The following is a 22,459-nucleotide window of genomic DNA, read 5'->3' as shown; positions in this document are numbered from 1 at the left end:
GCAGAAACGCAACTGAGGGGCCAAGACCACCCTGACCCGTCTCATCAGGTCGCGTCACCTGCTGCTTGTAGAGGTCATTTTAAGTTCATTGCGGATTATTTTCTGAGTGGGGTAAATATGTTAATGGGCATTCACCAGATGCTTCCAGAGTGTCACCATCTCATTGTTGGCCTCACAATGTGAGGAAGGCTCAGAACGCATGCACATGTCCACATGTCTGCAAACAGTTATTGCATTGATCAATACAGATATGTGGAAGGAAGGCCGGTTTTAGGACCAAGACTCAGCTGAGGCACCTAAACCTGCATTTAAAGCATCACACTTGACCTTTATCGCAGTAAATGCCAAATGTGCATGGATTATACTTCTCTGGCGTCCATGAGTAATGTATTCCATTTCCTCCTCTGCTTAGACGTCCCAGCTCCCTCTCTCCACAACGTGAGATCACCCCCACCCACCCCGCAGTTCAGTCCCCCTCCTCCTCAGTTAGATTCAATTTCACAGAGCGAGAGGATGGCAAACATGTAGTGGCGCAACTGATCATCGCGAGCTGCAGCATCATGAGAGGAAGATGTGCGGGTTTACGACGCACGAGCTGCCATCCAAATAAAGCCGGCAAATCGGTGACATTTGAAGCAGCGTGAAGATGTCTGGCGCGCTGGATCCAGAACCAACTGGCAGCATGAACTGAGACATTACGCGCAAGAGCGCGCCACGGGGCACACGCTTGGCCTGACCTCAGTGGGAATCATTTCTGGGACGACACAACTTGCTGCTGATGTCTCAATGAGGGATGTGACTGCGTCTGACTCGGTCCAAACGGGGTTGATGAAGCCCTCGGCGGTGTCATGCGTCTTGCCCCGCAGCCAAGCGCGCAACCCTTGCGGCTCATAGTTGTGTTCCTGGTCACCACGGGGGTCGTCACGTCCCCTGTCATCTCCGCTGGCTGCCCGGACAAGTGCGTGTGTGATGACCAGCTGGTGGTCCAGTGCGCCGGGCAGCACCTGACCACCTTCCCCGCCAACTTGCCGCTGGCCACGCGGCAGCTCATCATCTCCAACAATCGCATCGTGGAGCTGCCGCCCCTCGCGCTCAACTACCTCTCCGACCTGGTGTACCTGGACTGCAGCAACAACTCCCTGACGGAAATATCCGAGTCCACGTTTGGGAATCTACGCAAGCTGGCCTACCTAGACCTCTCCTTCAACACCTTGATCCGGATCGAGGGCAGGACGTTCGGGCCCCTGGCGAGTCTGGTGATGCTGAGGATGACGGACAACCCGGGACTCTCCGAGATTCACCCGGACGCTTTTGCGGAAAATGAGGCCCTACAGGTGCTGGATGTGAGCCGGAACAACCTGACGGTCCTAAACATCACGTCCCTGCTCGCGCTGCCTGCCCTGCGCTCCGTGGGGCTGAGCGGGAACCCGTGGAGCTGCGAGTGCGACAACGAGGACCTCTGCTTGTGGGTCCACCTGGAGAGCTTCAAGTTCCAAGGTTCTATTCTATTCTATTCTATTCTATTCTATTCAAGCCTTTGTCTTGTTTGTATCAAAACCAGTGAAACGCTGCTATGCTCCAGTTATTGGCTAATTATGCCTGGTTACATAAAGGACTGGCCTTTTTCTGGGGGCTGTTTTCAGTCACACAGTGCAGGCTGCACTTTACTTTTAAAACTTCAATAAGATTTTCCCAAATATTCAATTTTTAAATCCTGAATTTGAAGTTATTTGTCTAATTCACTTCTTTAGTCCTTTCTCTTCATTTCTTCTTTGTGTAAAATCTTTAGATAACATATAGTTTAGTCTAATGCACGTGAGTTGGTTTTACTTGAAAATTTTGTTGTTGTCTTTGTTGTTGCATAATCAGCTGGAAGGATTTGAGTTTGTAAAACCTAAACTTACTTGATAAATTTGAGTTTGCTATGAGGTTGTGGAAGAAACTTGTGATGAATTCCACATAAATTGGAAGAAATATTGAACAAAATTAAGTTTTTATTTGTCAACACGCATGACTGTTTCAAGTTCACCTTATTTAAAGTATTTGTTGAACTCAAAACCTGTTCATGGTTTGCTGGAACTTGGTGGTTTTTTGCTGAACTATCAGACGTCTGTGTCACAGTGTAACCGCTGCTTTAACACAAGGACTCTCACAGCAAACACACCACATTACCAGCATTAAATAGAATTCCTTTATTTTCATGTTTATATACACTAAACAATGGTGAAAGGTTACTGTTTATATGAGGTCCTACTGAAATCATTAGAAACCTCTTATGTCATTTGAACTATTGATCAACCGACCAGATAAAAAAAAAGAAAAAAAAAAAAAAAGATCAGGAGAAAATAATTAAAAAGCTCCCAAAGGATAAGTGACAGTAAAAAGTTGCATGTAATGAATCACGTCTTCGCATCATGGACCCTCCTCAATCCCACCACCACCATCACCATTTTCATGTCCTCATCTTATATTGATTCCATTTCATTAATTCAACATCCTCTCACTGTTTGAACTTGATTATTATTGATAGCAACTTATTATTGAGTTCAACTAAAACCAGTTTTGCATTTTACGATGATATGACCAAAAGTACACAACTATCAGCATCAAACTTCTGGTTAACAAATGTATTATGGCCTTTCTTCTAATATGGCATCGTCTTTAGGTCTTTATAGCATATTTGTAACATGCTTTAGTTAAAACAACTAATTTGTCAGTGATGAAATAAACATGTTTTCTGGCCTGTATTTCAGGGTGTTGAGTGACCCACTCCCACCCCTGAATACAGTTTGTTTGTATTCAGCATAAATATTCTGCATGTATACATTTTTACATCTAAATTGTGGCCAAAGCCAGTTTTTCTTCTTTTGGCACAGTGTTGTCATGAGTGACATCATGCATTGAACTGGCGCAGGTTGTTAAAGCACGGCGTTGCAGATTAAATCCATGCGTCAGCAGCAGTGGATTCATACTGTCACTGTGTTTTTAGCTGAAGGATGTTAATGTTTTGTTGCTTATGGGCTGATATTCACCAAATGTTTATTTTAGTAATGGCAAAGATGCTGATGGTGCATTCAGAATAAATGGGAACTTTGCATCTTCAAACTGGGAAAATGAAAATAAAATGAAAATAAAGGGTGGACATTACATGTCAGATTTATTTTGTTGGAAACATTTTCTTTAAGTGAATGTAGCTGCTGCAGGTAACAGGAAAGAAAACGGGCTTTAGGGCTTTGAGCAAATTGGTGTTAACTTTGAATTTCTCAGGTACAGTGAATGCAGCATGAGTTCAACTTGGAGTTCGGTGGAGGTAAAGATAAAGAATCTGCTCTGGGCTGCAAGAACAGCTCACTGAATTAAAATATTTAAACCTACAGAGCCCCAAAGGGCTCATTCTTCCTTTCTTTTTAAAGATTATTGGCTTATCATAGCTGCAGCTGCTAGATGGGAACTAGCTTGAACAACTTCCACACAGTTTTCTGGACAGAGAAAGACATTTCAGGTATTTTGATTAGAGAGAAAAGAGGACCAAGTGCCAATAAGCAAATATGTTTTTAGTTTTTGGACTTTTTCCTCTTTTTGTTCATTCTTGGTAAGGTATTGGTTTAGTGGAGGATTTATAGAAAAGTTACAGGTTGTCAACGTGTTAGCATCGTAAAATGTTTCTTCAGGTGCACATCGCTTTGCTTTTAGCTGGACTGAAGGCAAATCTGCCAGAAAAAAACTTGTTTAATCATTAATAATGTGCTGAATTTTTAAGCTTGTCCTGTGACCCACTGTATAAAGTTACAAAATAAAATTTACTGCAACTATGGATGCTTCAGGAGATACAATATTTTAGACTGGAAATAGGCTACAAAGTTAAATACAATGGAAACAGTATAATGAATTACTAGAATACCGCAGCACTGTTGTAGATTACAGAATTTATGAAAAATCTTGAGTCCACATGGTCATATCCAACTACATCACACCTCTGAGCCTCTTTAATTGCAGAGATTTAGTTTGAAAGAGGAACATTTTATCTGTTTCCTGCTTCTGTTGCCACATTAAGACCAAAAAGGAGTTGAAGAAAAGCAGACATTTCCAACCAAATGCACTCAGTCATCACTGATGTATAAACACACACACACACACACACACACACACACACACACACACACACACACACAGAGATCTGTTAACATACCAGCTGCAGTTTTGTACAGTAAAACATACTTATTAAAGGTTTATTTGAAGCTGTACCATCATTACTGTCACACACTTTAAGAGAAAATTCACAGCTTCTGTAACATCTCACACTTGTGTCCTGCAGATAAACAGGGAAAATTTAGTTATTTCATAAATATTAGGAATAAAATTAATAAGGCCCTGTGATGGAGTGGTGAGCTGTCCAGGGTGTACCCTGCCTGTCGCCCAAAGTCAGCTGGGATAGGCTCCAGCTTCCCCGCAACCCTGAATTGGATTAAGCGGTTCAGAAAATGAATGAATGAATGAAAATTAATAGGGGCCTGTGATGGAGTGGCGATCTTTCCAGGGTGTACCCTGCCTCTCTCTCAAAAATTACTGGGATAGGCTCCAGCTTCCCTGCAACCCTTGATTGGACTAAGCAGTTCGGAAATATTAATATATAATAGAAATTATTTTTTGTTGTCATTGTGCACATGCAAGCGCTCATATGTGTACTTAAGTACATTTCTAAATACCTCCTTTGTTGCTAATAACAAAACAAACAAGCAAAGAGTATAATAAGGGCAGCTTTGCATCAGCCTTTTTGATCCGAATCCCAGTCCGTCTGCTCGGAAATTCCGCTTTGTTTGGGGAAATGTGAAATGTGTGCCAAACGAATTCTGATTCAGATCAAAGAAGCGGACTTGGTCCACCTACAAATGCAGGTCTTGGCCCGTTTTAAGCAGAACAAAAACACGAAGCAAACTCCAAAAAAAGTCACTTCCTGCATCTTACGTAGCATTGCATTGTGGGTAAATACAGTGATCGCGTTAAGAGTCCTCTGCCTCATTTGTTTTTCATACTGCGTCCATTGTTGCAGTGTATTTCTGCAGGATACTTGCACAAGACACAATAAAACCCCCAAACAGCGATAGTTTCGTCTCCATGTTTAACTCAGTGGAGGAAACAGTTTTCTTCTTCACATGGCCGTGGGTCTTGTCCTCTCTTTTGCTAAATACCAGCACAGCGCCACCTCAGGTGAAAATGGGTATATATTATGCTAATGATTTGGCTTGTTTGACCAAAATGCAGCACGAACCCAATCTCGGTCTGCATGGAACTCCCCCTCTACAACTGAGCCGAGTCCACAATTTGACAGGGTCTAGTGGACTATCCTGATGTGAATGCACCCTAAATGTCCATGGAAGGCAAACTGTCAGCATGTGCTTGAGTACACTGATATATACAAAGATAGTGTAGATATGGGTAAGTTATAAAGTGCAAATATTGAGTTTGTAAATGTTGCATTGGTCCCAGTACAGTCTTGTGCTGATAACTTGTTGGAACAAGGCAAAAACCAAGGTGGGGTCAATGAGAAAGCTGGTGGCCTCCCCTTTCAGTCGACAGATTCCAGATCTGGGAGGTTCGTCTCTTGATCCGCTTGGATCACCACTCGCTGCAAGCCCTTTCACTCCACTGCTGTACAACCAGACTGTAATGCAGCTGCACAGGGTGCTCTCTGCGATGCACCTGTAGACATGTTCACTGTGAGACTACATAGGAGGTGGGCCTTTCAACACTTCCTGAGGAAGAAAAGTCTCTGCTGAGCCTTTTTGAACAGGCTTGAGGTGTTGGTGGTCCAGGTGAGATCGCTGGATATGTTGACTCCAAGGTCCTTGTTTCCACACTTGCCATGGATACTGAGAGGGGGATGTTCTGTCTGTTTGACTGTCCTGAAGCAAACAGTCATCTCCTTGTCTTGGAGGTATTTAGGGCAAGATTCTTATCCTTACACCACCCGGTAAGATGCTCCACCTCAAGCCGGGATACAGACTCCTTGTCCATGATCAGTCCAACCACCGTTGGGGCAGCAGTCCTTTACAAGAAGTGTGAAGAGCAGTGGGCTCAACACACAGCCCTGAGGTGTTCCTGTGTTCAGATGAAGGGTCGAGGATATTCTGTATCCACTCCTGACCTGTTCCTGACAGTCAGGAAGTTCAGCACACACACACACACACACACACACACACACACACACACACACACACACACACACACACACACACACACAGTGGGTAGTCTAAGCCAACAGTACTTGGTGTGTGCAGGAAGGCCATGTTAGCTGCAGAGCTGTAATACAAGAGCATTCTTACATACCTGTCTAGTTTCTCCAGGTGTGTTTGAGTGCTGTAGGATGCTAATGTTAAACGATGTTTAATACTAAAATCATGCTATTTTATTTTAGAGGATGAGAATATTTTCATTACGTGAAAGTGAAAGAGAAAACTCAGATGAACACCACGACATATTACACCATGTCATTCTTTATTGCAGAAACAAAAGCCAAAATTAGGAAGGAATGTGTGAAAAACTGCCTTCAACTTTTAGAGCTTTAATAAAAATTATGATAGTAAGAAGCAGCCAGCCCTGTGATGGACTGGCGACCTGTTTAGGATGAACTGTGCCTGTCACCTAAAGCTGCAACGATTAGTTGACGTCGATTATAAAAAGTCCTTGACGCGAAATGTCATTGTCAACGAGCCGTGTTATAAACGCCCATTATGGCTTTTCTAATAAAACACTGCCCCAGGAAACTTAACGCCATTTACCAACCACAGCTGTTCAGACAGTATAAGAACTCTAAATATCAAGGAAATGACTGCAAAGCACCACAGGAAGGCGCTGGAGGCAGTTTTGTCATTTTGTGCAGTGTCTGTGTTCTTAAACAGTGAAGAACAAACCGACAGCGGCGCAACCTGAACAGAGACAGAGTGATTACAGGATCAGGCCTTGTATTTCCAAAGTTAATTTCACACTAATGAAAGAGTTAAAACAGGTGAAATGTGTAGTATGCCATGCAGAGTTGGCGTACCACAGCAGGACGACAGGCATGCACGAGCATCTGAAACAAAAGCACCCCAGAGTCATGGTTTCCTGCATTCCTGATGGCTAAGTTAGCATTAAAGAGTAGTAATGTGCTGTTGTTTAACATACAAAACAGGCTTTTTAAAGATGTAAATCATCCTTTTGATGCAATTCTATGAAAATCACTGTGTTAAACTATTTTATTTATTTGTTTTGTTTTCTTTTTGAGGCAAATTCTGTACAGCTTGGATATGACACTATAGCTAAGTTTGAATGTTTCAAAATAAATTAGTAGTAAGCCGTGAAGCTAAAATTTAATATTCAATTGGTTCAGGAGTCATTCTTTTAACTTACTAAAGGACATTATAGGAGCCAATTTGTTTAACTGTTTTCCTCATTGTTGCTGTTAGAGGGCGCTGTATTGTTACCTGGGCAGGTGACGTATATAGGGGGAACGTGTCACTGGTTGGGCAGATGTTTGGCCCGGAAGGGCAAAAGGTTTTTGACCGCAGGGTGCGTGTAGATGATGTTTATTTGCCACGATATTATGTATGAAAGCAATAAAGATGATCAAATCTGCAATGAAGTAATCTGAGTGGAAATCAATTACGGCGAAGCAATCTCCATAGCTTTGTTTAGACTTAGCTCTGTCAGACATTATGTTGTGACTGACTGGGAATCAGGGGGATATTCATGTGCTGTAAATGAATAGAGTGGGGTAAAACATACTGGAGCCTGTAAAAAGAACTGCGTCAACTGGAAGCACAGATGGTGGGCGTGACAGAAATAATCGTGACTAATCAAAAAAATTATTAAACAGATGAGTCAACTATTAAAGTAATCGTTAGTTGCAGCCCTATTGTTGCCCAATGGTTGCTGGAATAGGCTCCAGTTTCCCTGCGACCCTTAACTGGAACAAGTGGTCAAGAAAATGAATGAATGGAAGAAGCAGCCAGATGCTGTTGATTAACTGATCATTAACGGGGTGATGATGTCTATAAAAACAGAAATTTAACTGGTTTTCTGTCAGGTGTGTTTTTAACATAATGCTTTTCCCAAAAAAGTAATTTTTTGGGAAAGATTTACAACTAAGAAGACCCCCCAACTCTCCAATAAGCGCCACTGCTAGTCATGTGGGCAATTTCACACACTGATTCTGTTTTTACTTCATATTCATTCAATAAATACTGATGAGTAATTTTTCATGTGGTGTTTTTATATTGTAGCTAATGAAGGACTCTTCTAGACAGATCAGATATAGAACAAGTTTATTCACAAACAAGGAGAAGAACAAGGATCTCAGCAAGTTGATGGCGACGCAGCTAAATGGGTTATCCTGGAGACAGGCAAAGGGTCAGCACCAGGAAGTCAAGTGGTTACGATCCCTAAATAAAACAATAATATGGGTCAAAAATAGGAACCACCGCCAACAAGCAACATTTAACAAACATTTATGAAAGAAACCAACGGCAACCAAAGGAGGTGGGAGCCCCAGCCCAAAGTAAGAAAAAGTAGGGGGCAGTCTCAAACCAGCCATGCAATGGGCCGTAGGATCTGGGCTGCTCCCCAAGCAAAAAGAAGATCAAACCAAAGAACCAAAACTGAAAACTGGACTACCGGAGACTCCCAACTCAAAACAACCAAAAGGAACCGGTGGAGAGGTTGGCAGTGACCTCTGCCTGAGCTCTGTGCACTCCCACCTTATATCCATCCTAGCATGCCACTCCAGCCAATCACTGTAGAGGAAATAAAAGACATAATGACACACAGCTGGAAACTGTAAGGTGAAACAGCTGACCATGGCACGCGCAACACAAGCCAAGGAGAATCTCGGGACAGGAGATCCTAAAACCAGGAAAGCAATCCAAGAGTAATCTTCAGGGCTGGTGAGTGAGTCTGGGCCGGGGAAGGGACATGGGAGAAAATGTTGCAAGCAGTTACAAGGTCCGACAAGGAGTGAGTGGAGAGCTGCTGTTTATATAGCTGGAGGTTAAACAGGTAACAGGTGTTAATGATTAGTAATGAGGAGACTGGCCGCTCAGGAAACTGGCTGGAGTGGGCGTGTCCGTGGCAGAGCCCAGTGGCGGGTGTAGCATATATCAGATATTTTAAATGATAAAGCTGCATATTTTCTTGTCTAATTGATTTTTGGAATTGTGACCAAACGTAAATGTAATATATTGGGAATCAGTTTTGTTTGGGCCACAGAGGTAGTTTTATTAGCTTCAGAATGGGTTCAAACCCTGAGTCTCCCTACAACATTATTTTCATTAATGATTGCTTAAGTATAAAACTGAGACATGAACTTACATTTAATATTATGTAAAATGATAATAAAAGTTCAAACATGGCAGTAAAGACTCTGTTAGGCTGAAAATAAATGTTCCCATATCTCCTGATGCACACACAGAAGCCTCTGAAATGGATTTGCCTACATCACATCACATCACATCTGAATGCCCTGAAACACCTGCAGCGGTTCTTCTCATCGTTCAAAATCATGAAGTCCACAGAAAAGAAGCACTCTTATACCGTATGTAGACTATACCAGAAATATAGACTCACTGGCCACTTTATTACTCAATTCTTTTAATTCTTTTAACAAGTAATTGTGATTACTTTATACACTTAATTCCTTGTTCACACAAATAGCTAATCATCCAACTACATGTCAGCAACTCATGTAAAGTAAACTAAAGGGGGTTTAATTGACATTGTACATGGCATGGTTGTTGACCAGAGTGTTTTAGAAACTGCTGATCTACTGGGATTCTCACACATAACAATCTCTGGAGTTCACAAAGAATGTTTGGAAAAAGGAAAAATATCTAGTGAGCAGCAGCTGTCTGGCCTAAAATGTCATCTTGACATCAAAACTGTAACTCATATAACCACTCCTGTCAGCTGAAAGCAGAAAACTGAGGCTACATTTTTCACACAGACTCACCAGAACTGGACAATAGAAGATGGAAAAATGTTGCTGTTCTGATGAGTCTCCATTTCAGCTGCAAAATTCAGATGGTAGGGTCAGAATTTGGTGTAAACAACACAAAAGCAAGGATCCGTCCTGCCTTGTATCAACAGTTCAGGTTACTGGTGGGGTATTGGATTACAAGATATTTTCTTGGCATATGTTGGGCGCCTTAGTACAAACATGACATGGTTTAACCACCACAGCCTACCTGAGTCCTGCTGCTGACCATGTCCATCCCTTTCTGAGCACAGTGTAGCATCTTCTGATGGAAACTTCCAGCAGGATGATGCACCATGTATCAAAGCTCACATCATCTCCACCATGACGATGAGTTCACCGTCCTCCAACAGCCTCCACAGTCACCAGATCTCAGTCCAGCAGAGCAGCTTTGGGATGTGGTGGAACAGGGGATTCTCATCATGGATGTGCAGAAACTGTGTGATGCTTCATGTCAACATGGAGCAAAATCTCTGAGGAATGTTTCCAACACCTCGCTGAACTTATGACACCAAGAATAAAAGCAGTTTTGAAGGCCGAAGGAGGTTCATGGTGTGCTCAATAAACTTGTCACGAGTGTAAATCAAACAAACAACTCAGTTGTGCAGTTTAGTCAAGTTTGCATTCCTTTCTCATCTTTCAGTGGGATGAGACGCAGGTGACAACAGCGGAGCGTGACCGCAGCCAGACTATCAAATAACAAAGAGGGTGAAAGAAGACTGTTGGCATGCAGCCTCCTGACTCTCCGCTTGCAGCTCGACCCATTTATTCAGCTCTCTGCTCTGCAGTTTTGGACAAAAACAAGACCGTCTTTTATCTCCAAATGACAAATCAATCCATACTCCTTTCAGCTGTTAGGATCCGGTGCAGCAGGTGCAATTAATGAATCATGGCTCCACCATCAATTATTGATCTCCACCCCTTTGTTATTTAGCTGCCAACCTGACAGATGTGTCTGATATTCTGTAATATTTCTTACTTTGAGTTATAATGCTACAGCTTTGGTGTGGATGTATCACCATGCAAAAGAGCAGCTGCTATTTTTAGTGTGTCTTACTGAGCAAGAAGCTAGTTATAATTCTAACACCACAGCTATAATACAATCACCACGCTTGTTAAAAAGGCATCCCCTGCTTCTCCCACACTCGACACACTCACAGACATGCACACTCCAGTTCGCCACAGTCCCCGTGAAGCTTAGGCTGAGTCTAAAACCATTTCTGTTGGAGATGTCCTATTTTCCTGCCACTCATTGCCTTTTTGTCAAGCTTAATTCGGATTGGAGCCTCTCCCAGCGACAGCTGCCAAGAAGGAGAAGGCGGACACATGGATGCACACATTCTTTCCCTCCGCATACAGTCTCTCCATCTTTTTTTTTTTTTTTTTTTTAAAGAAATAAACAACCCAGAAAACATCTATTGTCTTGTAGGCAAATTAACCCAACCAAATGTTCAGTATTTGAGTTATTTTGCAGTAAAATACATTTTTTTTTAGGGACATTCATTGTTTGAAGTTTCATTATATCTCATCTGGATCTCACCTGGCCCAGGCAGCATGACTTTGCTTTGCCTCCACAGCTTAGGAAATGCAGCTATGGTGAGCAAGCAAACGAGAGAGTGAGAAATAAAGCCTCGGGAAGGAACCGACAGATTCTCCTCTGTCTCGCCTTCCTGGCTAGATTAGCACCCGTTTGGCTGTTACATAAGGAGAAGGTCTTGAAATAGAGTGTGGATGGTGAAAGGAGAGAGGAAAAGCCCTCTTCTTCGATGCCAGTCCCCTGGGGGGGAGATGGAGGGGTGAGGCCAGAGGGGTTTCCTTCTTGGCCGTTAAGCACTTGTAGATAAACATTAGCAGACTCTGCAAGGACAGACATGGAAAACCGCTGTTTGACAGGTCTTAGTGGGAGATTTCAATGTATAGAAAGTATGTAGAGAGTGAGCGTACATGTGAGCGCCATGGAAAGAAGTGATGCAGGCTGGTATCGCTGGAGTCCGTACGAACAGTGCAACAACAGCCACTGAGAGGATCAGAGCTGTCTTTGATATTTCTGTGGCAGACAGCGCTTATCCAAACAGACTCTTCACATTTTCATCAGCTGCAAGCTCATTTTCAGATATCTGAGCTGAAGAAAAGCTCCTCCAAGGATAAGAATAGAGATTTAGACACAAAATGAATAAAATATAAGGAAACATACATTCCCTACATCCTGTGAAAATTGAAATGTCAAGTGAATTGATGGGAAGGAAAAGTATATTGCTGTCATCCTCTGTCAGATCACTCCTCCCACCATCTCAAGTCTTTATTTTTTCACACATTAAGAAAGTGTTTTGCCTGCTGTTTAGCAAACTAGCAAAGAAGTCCAAGTCCATCTTCTGTTGCCTGTCCAGGGGACGTTGGGTAAGTGGTGGAGAACAGCCTGGACAGACTGACAGCTCATCAAAGATTTCAGACAAAGAGACAAACAGCTATACACACATAATTTAGCTTAATACTCTTGATTTTGGGATCTTGGATTAAGTCTTATAGGAAAGGCCACAACGGCATGTGGAGAAAAGTCCCACAAATTTACACTCATGACGTTTAAATGGGTCTTCTATGTGTTTGAAATCAATGTGATAAGAGATTCTAGCTGACATTTTTACACAGATGCAAGACAAAGATATCCAAACTACTGTGTTTATAGAATGCAAAGATGTAATGCAATCATAATGCTTTTGACATGCAGTTTGAGAAGATTCAGAAGATTTTATGTTGGAGGAATGTGCGTGAGAATGAAGCATACGGTATATTTTAGAACACTTTTGCTTTACTGTGGCATTAACAACTCGTCATTTCGAGTGTTTCGATTGCGCAAAAATAACACACACCACAGAAATGGGTGGAATGAGGGAAAACAGTTTTTCTTTTTTGTTGATCAGACTGAAATGGTTTAAACACCCGCAGTTGATCAGATAGGTGGAGGTGTTTACATGAAGCATTTTGTTTTATTTTTTTAATTTTACTTTTTTTTTTTTTTTTATCTCAAACAAATATACAGTACAAAACAAGCATGCACATTGGCGTAACTTTATATCTTGTTTGTGAAGAAGCAGAAGGAAGCCTAAGGCGTATTTAAATACTACTCCTTAAGTAGTAAGGATTGGATGATTCTGATTGGATGTTTGATCAAATCAAAAATACTTTATGTAAAAACAACTTGTGAGGAGAAAATTGTTATTTTTCCTATAAACAGGTGTACAACTTGTAACATGGTTTCTATGGTTTCAGACAAAAAAGGGACCAAAGTAAGCTACCTAGCAAAGAGCTATAAGAAAATGTTTTGGTGAAGATATCGTGGTCTTTTTTGCCACGACAACGTACCGTTTAGACAAAACCCACCCACCCACCCATCCATCCATCCATCCATCCATCCATTCATCTATCCATCCATCAGCCATCCATTCATCCATCCATCCATCCATCCATCCATCATCCAGCTAGCCAGCTAGCCATCCATCCATCCATCCATCCATCCATCATCCAGCTAGCCAGCTAGCCATCCATCCACCCACCCATCCATCCATCCATCCATCCATCCATTAATCTATCCATCCATCAGCCATCCATTCATCCATCCATCCATCCATCATCCAGCTAGCCAGCTAGCCATCCATCCATCCATCCATCAGCCAGCCATCCATCCATCCATCCATCCATCAGCCAGCCAGCCATCCATCCATCCATCCATCCAGTCAATCCATCCATCCATCCATTAATCCATCCATCCATCAGCCATCCATCCATCCATTCATCCATCCATTCATCCATCCATCCATCAGCCATCCATCCATCCATCAGCCAGCCATCCATCCATTCATCCATCCATCCATCCATCATCCAGCTAGCCAGCTAGCCATCCATCCATCTGTCCATCATCTAGCTAGCCAGCCATCCATTCATCCATCCATCCATCCGTCCATCATCTAGCTAGCCAGCCATCCATCCATCCATCCATCAGCCAGCCAGCCATCCATCCATCCATCATCCAGCTAGCTAGGTAGCCATCCATCCATCCATCAGCCAGCCATCCATCCATCCATCCATCCATCCATTCATCCATCCATCAGCCAGCCAGCCATCCATCCATCCATCCATCCAGTCAATCCATCCATTCATCCATCCATCCATCAGCCATCCATCCATCCATCCATCCATCCATCCATCCATTCATCCATCCATCTATCAGCCATCCATCCATCCATCCATCCATCAGCCATCCATCCATCCATCCATCTATTAGCCATCCATCCATCAGACAGCCATCCATCCATCCATCCATCCATCCATCCATCAGCCAGCCATCCATCCATCCATCCATCCATCCATCCGTCCATCATCTAGCTAGCCAGCCATCCATTCATCCATCCATCCATCCATCCATCCATAACTAATGAGCAGTTTCTGTATTTATGCTTAAACAGGTAGTAGTTAGATAAATCAGTAATATCAAAGCTTTGCATAAGTCTGCTACTGAACGTGTCGACACACAAATCAGGTGAAGCATTGCTTCAAAGTACAAATAACGATTTTACTTTTCAGTATTTCTACCTTGCTTTGTCCGCTCCCATTTTGAAATTCGTCACCAGTGTAAACAATGGGTCCACCAGGTAGCTGCTGTAGGGGGAGGTGCTGCCTGCTGCAGTGCTTGTTCAAAATAGTTGGAAGTGGCCGTTCTAAAGGTAGCATTTAAACATTACTACCCGTGTTATACAATATATAACTAGATACTTCATTTTACATGAGTATCTGAGTATCGATTTTTTTTACTAGTTTCTATACTGATGCTTAAACAGGTAGTAGTTGGCTAAATCAGTGATCACAAAGTTCTGCACAAGTCTGCAATTGAGCCGTTAAGTTAACTCAGGTGTCTTGAAGCATTAAAACATGGAAAGTCTGCAGGACAGTGGGCCTTGAGGACTGGTGATGGGTCCCTTAGCTTGAAAAAACGTGTATGGAATTACCATACGTGATGTGTCAAATAAATAGCTGAGATTGAATAACCAGCTAAAAATAAAAAAGCTGGCAGCTAATGAAGTGCAAGGAACAACAACAAACAAAAAAACTGAATATTTCACAAAAGACAACATTTCATCCCGGGAAAATTTCCATCCAAGTTTCCAGTGTGCTTTGCTCTCACTATTTATTTTACACTAAGAACAGCTGCTGCGTTCCTTACAATGTTTACCAAAGCAAAGGCAAAGATACAAAGACAAGAGGTCAAATCTGGCTTCTGTTCCCAACACCTTGTTGAACCTATGATACCAAGAATTAACTCATTTCCAAAGATTAAAGGGGTCCAACCTGGTTCTAGCAAGCTATATCTAATAAAGTGACTGGTAAACGCAGTTACTACAGCAAAAGTACTAAATAGCTAATAGGGTAACAAAAGAAGTGGTTGACAGAGCAAGTTTTTGCACTTCCAACCAGCTAGTAAACGCACGAACAATGGCAAATCAATTCTATTAAAAACAAACAGAAAATTTAATCTTTTGTCGTTTTGCTTGATATTGTCTTGAAATTCAGATACTATGAGCTAGCTTCATCAGACGGGATTATAAGGAGTACCCAACCATGATGTTTAGACAGAACTCATGTAAGAACTGGCAGATGAGTGAGGACTGTAAATAGAGACACTAATGGCTTCTGTAGTCATTACACAGTTAATTAAGCTTTAAATGCAATTACACATTTTAACACTTGGGGGAGGAATTAAAAAAAACCTAACTAATCAACTTGGCATGTTGTTATGTAAGGTGGTAAGACAACAAACATAATTAATCTGCTGCCCTATGCTCTGCATTTCCCTGAAACATCTTGCAGGGTGTACGTGTGCATTGTTCTGGTCCACGTGTGAGTGCAAACCACATTTTCAACACAGAGCATACCAGCAAATTAAGAGTGTATTTTAGGGCTGCTGGTGCAGAAATCTGGTCCCAGAAAAGTGTTCCCTCTGCAGAAGTGTTCAGGTCTTTTGATCTCTCCCAGTGGGAATCCCACCCCAATGCAGAAGCTTTGAAAAAATGCCAATTAAAAACAGTGGCTGTGTGAAGCAGCAACACTGTTGTGATGCAGTTTGTGCTTACAACAACAAAAGACACAAGCAGACTTCAGGATTATATTCAGAAAAACTACTCCCTCGTCAGCTGCTGTGGAGCTCAACATCCATCATGTGCTGGATTTCATTTTGACTGATAGGTTTTTGAATATGTCGTATATTTTTCCAGTTTTCTAGAAGGAAGGGAAACAATGCTTTGCTCTGATTTGTGGATTTCAGCAGGTCTTTGTTGTAGTCATACCCAAAGCCTGAAGATGTGTTTTCAGGCAAACACAAAGAGCAGAGTCACTTCTAATCCTTTGTGCAGAAAACATGTTTGAATAATTCATCCATGATTTCTTTGTTGTAATTTAAAACAGCATCAAGTCAGGAGCATAAAACACGGGAACACCCTGAAACTTGTGGTCCTGGAGAAAGCAGCATTGTTAAAGTGGTGAAGTTTTCTGCTTTTTCGTCTTCAACTCGATACATTGAACTCAGTGTTTAGCTTGTTTATAACTCAAAGGGTCCTTTAAAATTACATAAATGATGTCAAGCCTGTTAAAATGTTTACATGTTGGCAGTTTCAAGATCCAGCATCTTCTGTGGAGATAAAAAGACAGTCATCAGGCAGCTCTCTTCTAATCAGGCTTTAGGAAAGAGTGGCCAAACAGAAGCCACACCTCGCTAAATAGCAGATATTAACCACAAAAGGCATCTGAATGACTTTCAGACAACATAAAGCAAAAAAAAAAAACTGCTCAGGTAGTGAAACAAAAATGAATTATTAGACTTCTGTTGTGTGGAACAACCCTGGCATTGAGCATCACTTTGTTAATACAGTCTCTGAATTGCCATGAAAACCACTTTGCTTTGTGCTCCACCTGGCTGAATTTTAATGTTTCCACAACAAAAAGACGGAAAAGAATTTCCTGAGGACAAAGCTTATACCGTAGATTTGCTGTCATTACTGCCAAAGGGTTTGAATGAAATTTGAAGTATTTAGTTAATATTTATTGCTTTCCTAGTGACAAAAATAGTGTGTAAATTGATGGGAAGAATCTAATTGAATTTATTTTTAAGTGAAAATATGGAAAATTTAGTAGTGTATGTAAAATTACTTCACATGTCCACATGTATAAGTAACATAAGCAGGTAAGGGTGCCATGACTGTGTATAAAAGGACTAACTACCAATTATCTTAGGGGTCATCCATAGCTGTTTACAGAACTGTGGATAGTTTGAATAAACCTAAGCTATAGTCTTGCAAGAAGTTACTATGATGAGAAAAAAATGTGAATATGCTTTTTTTTTTTGCCGGGGTGCCAGTACTGCATAACCGTCTTCCTCAAGACGTCAGGCTGGCATGTTCTGTGGAGGTATTAAAACAAAAGAATCATTTATTCACTTTGTCTTTTTTTCATTAATCTGTTTAGCTCTTTTTTTTTATTGCCATGAACAACACTTTGTTTGAAAGTGCTTTATAAATAAATATATTATTATTTGTACTTAAAACAGCTGGTGCCAAACTGTGCTAAAATGGTCCTTTTTGGGACCCCACCATCTGTGCAAAAATCTTGTTCTGCTTCTGTGAGATTTCTCGTGTTTTTCTATGACCTGAAAGAGGTTTAGACCCACAACGGCATTTGTTCATATTAATCTTGAAAGTGTTTTTTTTTTTGTTCAGGCAAGCATGAAACTTTCATCATTTGTGCTATGTGCCATCTTAATGTATTCCTCCCCAGTAACACATACAAATATTTACACAGCTAAACAAATCTCCCTTAACTATGACTTCAAAAGTATTCAAACAGACGTGTTGGTTGCAGAGATATACTGCAACTGTTTATCCCTACCCATAATGAAATAGCCATATTTAGTATGCAATTTTTGAAAATAGGGCCTAAAAATAGGCACAAAACTCAAATGAGTTCTTTGGGATTTAAAACAGCTTTTCAGATATTTAAATATCAGTCACATTGAGTCGAGAACATTATGAATCAAGACAATCGACCTGTTTATTTAGTGTATCAACACCAATAGCCTGGAGTTTTTGATACTTAAGATATAAGAGCAAGTTTGTCTATGGAGTGTATATCAGTGCTTTTCTTTAACTAACAAAAAATGCTGATATATTGCATTTCACTCTGATTAATCCTTATCATTCCCTCTTGGTATGTTTGTGTGACAGATGAGGGACAGACAGTGTGTGGCTCACCTGCTGACATGCAAGGCCGTCGTCTGGGTGAAGTCGGCATCCAGCTACGAACGTTGTGTCACCAGACTCTGGGCTCCTTGGACTACCTTTTCTTTATTGTCATTGGCTTTGTCATCTTTGCCGCTGGCACAGTGTCAGCCTGGTTGATGGGTGTCATCATGGTGCTCTATGAGCGCTACATCAAGAAGAAAGACGAGCAGCTCGAAGTGGAGGAGGAAGAAAGCACGGGTCATGCATCGAGAGCTAGAACAGACCGTGACAACAGGGGTTTAAAAACCTCACACACTGTTTAAAAGACCTAATCCCACCCTGCCCACCACTGATTCCCACAGTGCCTCTTGTCAACCTCCACAACTTTCTTGAAGTTTAATGTAACGGTCAGTTTGAGTCTGTTCAACAGGTTCAGCTTTCAAACAAAGAAATGGGATTCAACAGTGATAAGGAATGTCTTTCTAGTCATTTATGGTGGACTTACATTTTTTAGTCACTTGTGGAGGTCCCCAGTACTGGGCGATATATAGAACATATATGCAAATGTTTGATTTTGTATGATGTTGATTTCTGTGTTGTGTTTGAGTGAGAAATGGTAATTTTGACCCAAAATTAAGTTCTTGTCAGTGAAAATGATCTTCTTGGAGGCAGCTAGCTAGCTGTGTTATTAAAGAGCTCATATTGTGATTTACAGCTTCATTATTTTTAATTTGGGAAACAGAAAAGTTTACATGCTTTACTTTGAAACAGAACACAATATATTTCCCGTACAGTACACAGTTTCAGTAGCTTACCTGTTGTCATCTTCATGTGCTGTTATGAAAGACTCAATCTGCTCTCATTGGTCTGCTGTTTTGTCATTAATCTAATATGTGTCATGATGATGTTGTTCAACAAATGAGGAAAATATTGAAGTTTACTTTCTGACAATACTTACCCGAGTTTTCTTAGGCAGACAAATACTTATTTTTATTGCGAACTTTGAATTTTGTTTTTTGGAAACCTAAAAGCTATGAAAGCACCTCTTTAACATTACATATATGCATATAGGCTAGTTTCTGTTAGCCTTTGTGCACTGTTCTTAGCTAGAAACAAGTAATAAAAAAGCTGACTAATTTATAAGCTAACAGCAACAAGGTTAGCCATTATGCTAGTTAGTTAGCTAACTCTAAACAGACATGTTTTCAAAGTAAATTTAGTGGGCAGTTGTAAAAGTGAAGGTAACCGTGGTTCATAATATGTGGTTTGCAAATTGTATTGGGCTGTCAGTCAATGAAAAAAACAGGTTTTTATTTTATTTATTATCTATTTATTTATTTATTTTTGCAGAATTACACTTATTTAAGTGAGTAACTAACTTGATTTGTTCTCAGTCAATGAATTACTGAAATAATCTTTGCCAGCAAACTAGTTTAATCCACAGGGATACTCAAATATATTGTTGCAGTTAACTTTTTGCAGTGATACACACTTACCAGTAAGCCATTTTTTCCTACAAGCTAATTGTTGTCAATGTTTGCCAAGGTAATCAACGACTTAATTGATAGTCAAACTACATATATCCAAGTTAAGTTGCTACGCCCACTTATTCCAATTCAGTGTCACAAAGGGGGCTGGAATCTACAGTACTAGTCCAATATTTGGACATTTCCCCATTAAACCCAATGGGTAAGTGTCCCCAAACGTTTGTCTAATAGTGTATCTGAGCTGCTATCAGGTGTGAGCTGGGCTACACCCTGCCACACCAGTCCGTCACAGAGACAAATAAGAAAATCAGTCATACTTACAATTTCAAAATCTTCCTTTTGGGTCTCGCATAATAAAATCTAACAATGACTTTTTCATAGCCCAAAACACATCCCATAGGAACAGCATCTAAACTCCTCCATACAGGCAATAGGGGAAAAATGCAACTCATACAACAATAAAATACTTAAGCTAATTCATGGTTGGATTTTGGCAATATAATAATATGGTTTGGATAGATAAACTATGATAGTTATGACTGGAATACTATCTCTTTACAATGCCACCTATGACTTAATGGATGCCATTTGGTCTTTGATTGTCTTGGTGACAAGTAATCACTGCAACAATTTTGGGGGAAAAAAAAGTCTTGCTCAAAATAATGGACACAATTCTGACACATAATATGCAGTTCCTCTCTTGACACATTAATGCAGTTATGGGTTGTTTTGCCTACATAAACAAATTCAAATTATGTAGTTTTCTTTGAATTGTCTCATAAAAACACTCATTCTTGGTGGATGGATATGAATGTGACGTTTAAAAAGTGGAGGAGTTTTCTGTCAGTATTATGGATGATGCTTTTTGACAGTCTTGGTTGAAGGGTTTTCTTTTTTTTTGCTATACAGAGTAAAGCACTTTCACTTTTACATTACATGAACATTTGTTTTTCAGTTCTTTTAATAAATTATATAACCAAACCATGAGAAAATGGATTTACACCAGTTACCTGGCTGAACCAGCAATGTTCTACACCCTTATGACCATAGTTGCACATGGACCATGATTGTAGGTCCTCTAAGTTAATGAATGGTGGTAACCCATCAGATAAACAGACTCTGTGAAATTTTAACTGTTTCATTGCTCAAAGCAGCAAAATTGCATAATTTTATACAATCCATTTTTGTTAGAGTGCATGAATAAATGTGTACACTACATGCACATTTCATAATGTATAAGAAGCAAATCTGTGCAAGCTTTTGCACAGGTAATGTGTGGTCTTGTAAAGCCGTTTCACGCTCTTAGTCCAGAAACATACCACAGTCTAGAAACTCATAATACAATTGTACAACATCTGAGAAGATGGAGAAGTCAAACCCCAAATGCTGAGGTCTGTCTAGGCAGCGGTCCCCTTTGGATGGCACATAAACAGGACATTGTGATGACAGATTTTTTTAATTTTCTTTGGTTCTCTTTCTTTCTCTCTTTGTAACTGGTTTGCTTGCACTGTTCTGTCTTCATGTAGTGTCAGTGTACCAAAAAAAGCCAGTGTATACATTCTGAGGCCATTCCATTTACTCATGTAAGGAAGTAGGTACAATTAGTAGATCAGTAATGCACTTAAAACTTGCATGAAAATTAGTTTTTGCCTCATAAAAACACAGAAGAGAGTAACTGATTTATTTGAGGTTTACGTATGGCTCAGATCAAGACACAGACATTTCACATTTTTGCTTTAAGAACAAGTATTGGGGCTGTATGACTTCACTGACTCTGACACTAAAACAGAATCCTTGTCACACCATCCTCTGTGTAGTTACTGAAGATCTGGGAATATTTGGACACCAACACGCACATTATTTATGAAAACACATGCAAAATACAGTCATCTCCTGAAAATGGGCTCAAAGGGCTGTTTTATTCAGAGAATATTTGATCCAAATTACAGGCTTCTTCCAGGAGGACAAGTGTAATTACATGGATTAACATAACCATAAGTTTATGTTCTTTATTGTGGACTTGGACAATGAAACAGTAAAGCCACTTTAACTGTGTTATTCTCCACAATATTCTGGCCTTCCAGTATATTTGTATTGCTGCAGTGCAGTTGGTTGTTTCTCACAACTGACTGAATAAGAAATCTTTAAGCCGCCTGAATGGAAAAGATAGGAACCTGATGTTTTGGATTAATGCAAGCTATAGTTCCTGTGGCATTGGTGTTATCATGCTTATGCATCAGATTGGTAGAAGAGACATAAAGGGCTGTAATATTTCAGATTTTGACAGGTGAAGATTACGAAAAGAAATGATGTCTGAATTATATTTAGCTGTCTCAGTTTTAGTATCCTGGTATTGTCCATGCTGGCTCACCATCTCATTCTCATAGCTTACTGGATCAGACTTTAACTGAGTGGTTATCATTAATATTGTGCTTTAATATGTCTGCTGTTAAACTGCATACATAGTTGGCATTAAAGAGCTTAACACACTACAGACAGCTGGACTTTGTACACCGGATTTTGAGAACTAAGGTAATAGCCGTAACAATATTTCATACTGAAGAGCTGGATAATTAGCTTCAGCTTTGGCAGCTGTTGGGTGGCCATATGCTGACAATGTGGAGAAGCTATAGTTGTTAGTGCACTCTTCACACACAGTCTGTTCCCTTTCTCTTTAATCCAAGAGAACAAAGAGAAACCTCTCT

General features: G+C 40.6%; 1 protein-coding gene across 1 annotated transcript; it reads left to right on the top strand.

Moving 5' to 3' along the window:
• Positions 1-848: 848 nt before the first annotated feature.
• On the top strand, positions 849-18,590 carry LOC306758942 (leucine-rich repeat-containing protein 52-like; the record flags this gene model as incomplete). Its single annotated transcript, XM_079244386.1, has 2 exons — positions 849-1,497; positions 18,271-18,590. 2 exons carry the CDS (start codon positions 849-851, stop codon positions 18,588-18,590), a joined length of 969 nt encoding a protein of 322 aa, XP_079100512.1.
• Positions 18,591-22,459: the final 3,869 nt, after the last annotated feature.

Source organism: Telmatherina bonti (genome assembly GCF_933228915.1).
Source record: "Telmatherina bonti genome assembly, chromosome: 7".
NCBI classification, from domain to species: Eukaryota; Metazoa; Chordata; class Actinopteri; order Atheriniformes; family Telmatherinidae; genus Telmatherina; species Telmatherina bonti.
Note: the sequence above shows the minus strand (reverse complement) of the source record. Positions and strands in the feature narration are given on the sequence as shown.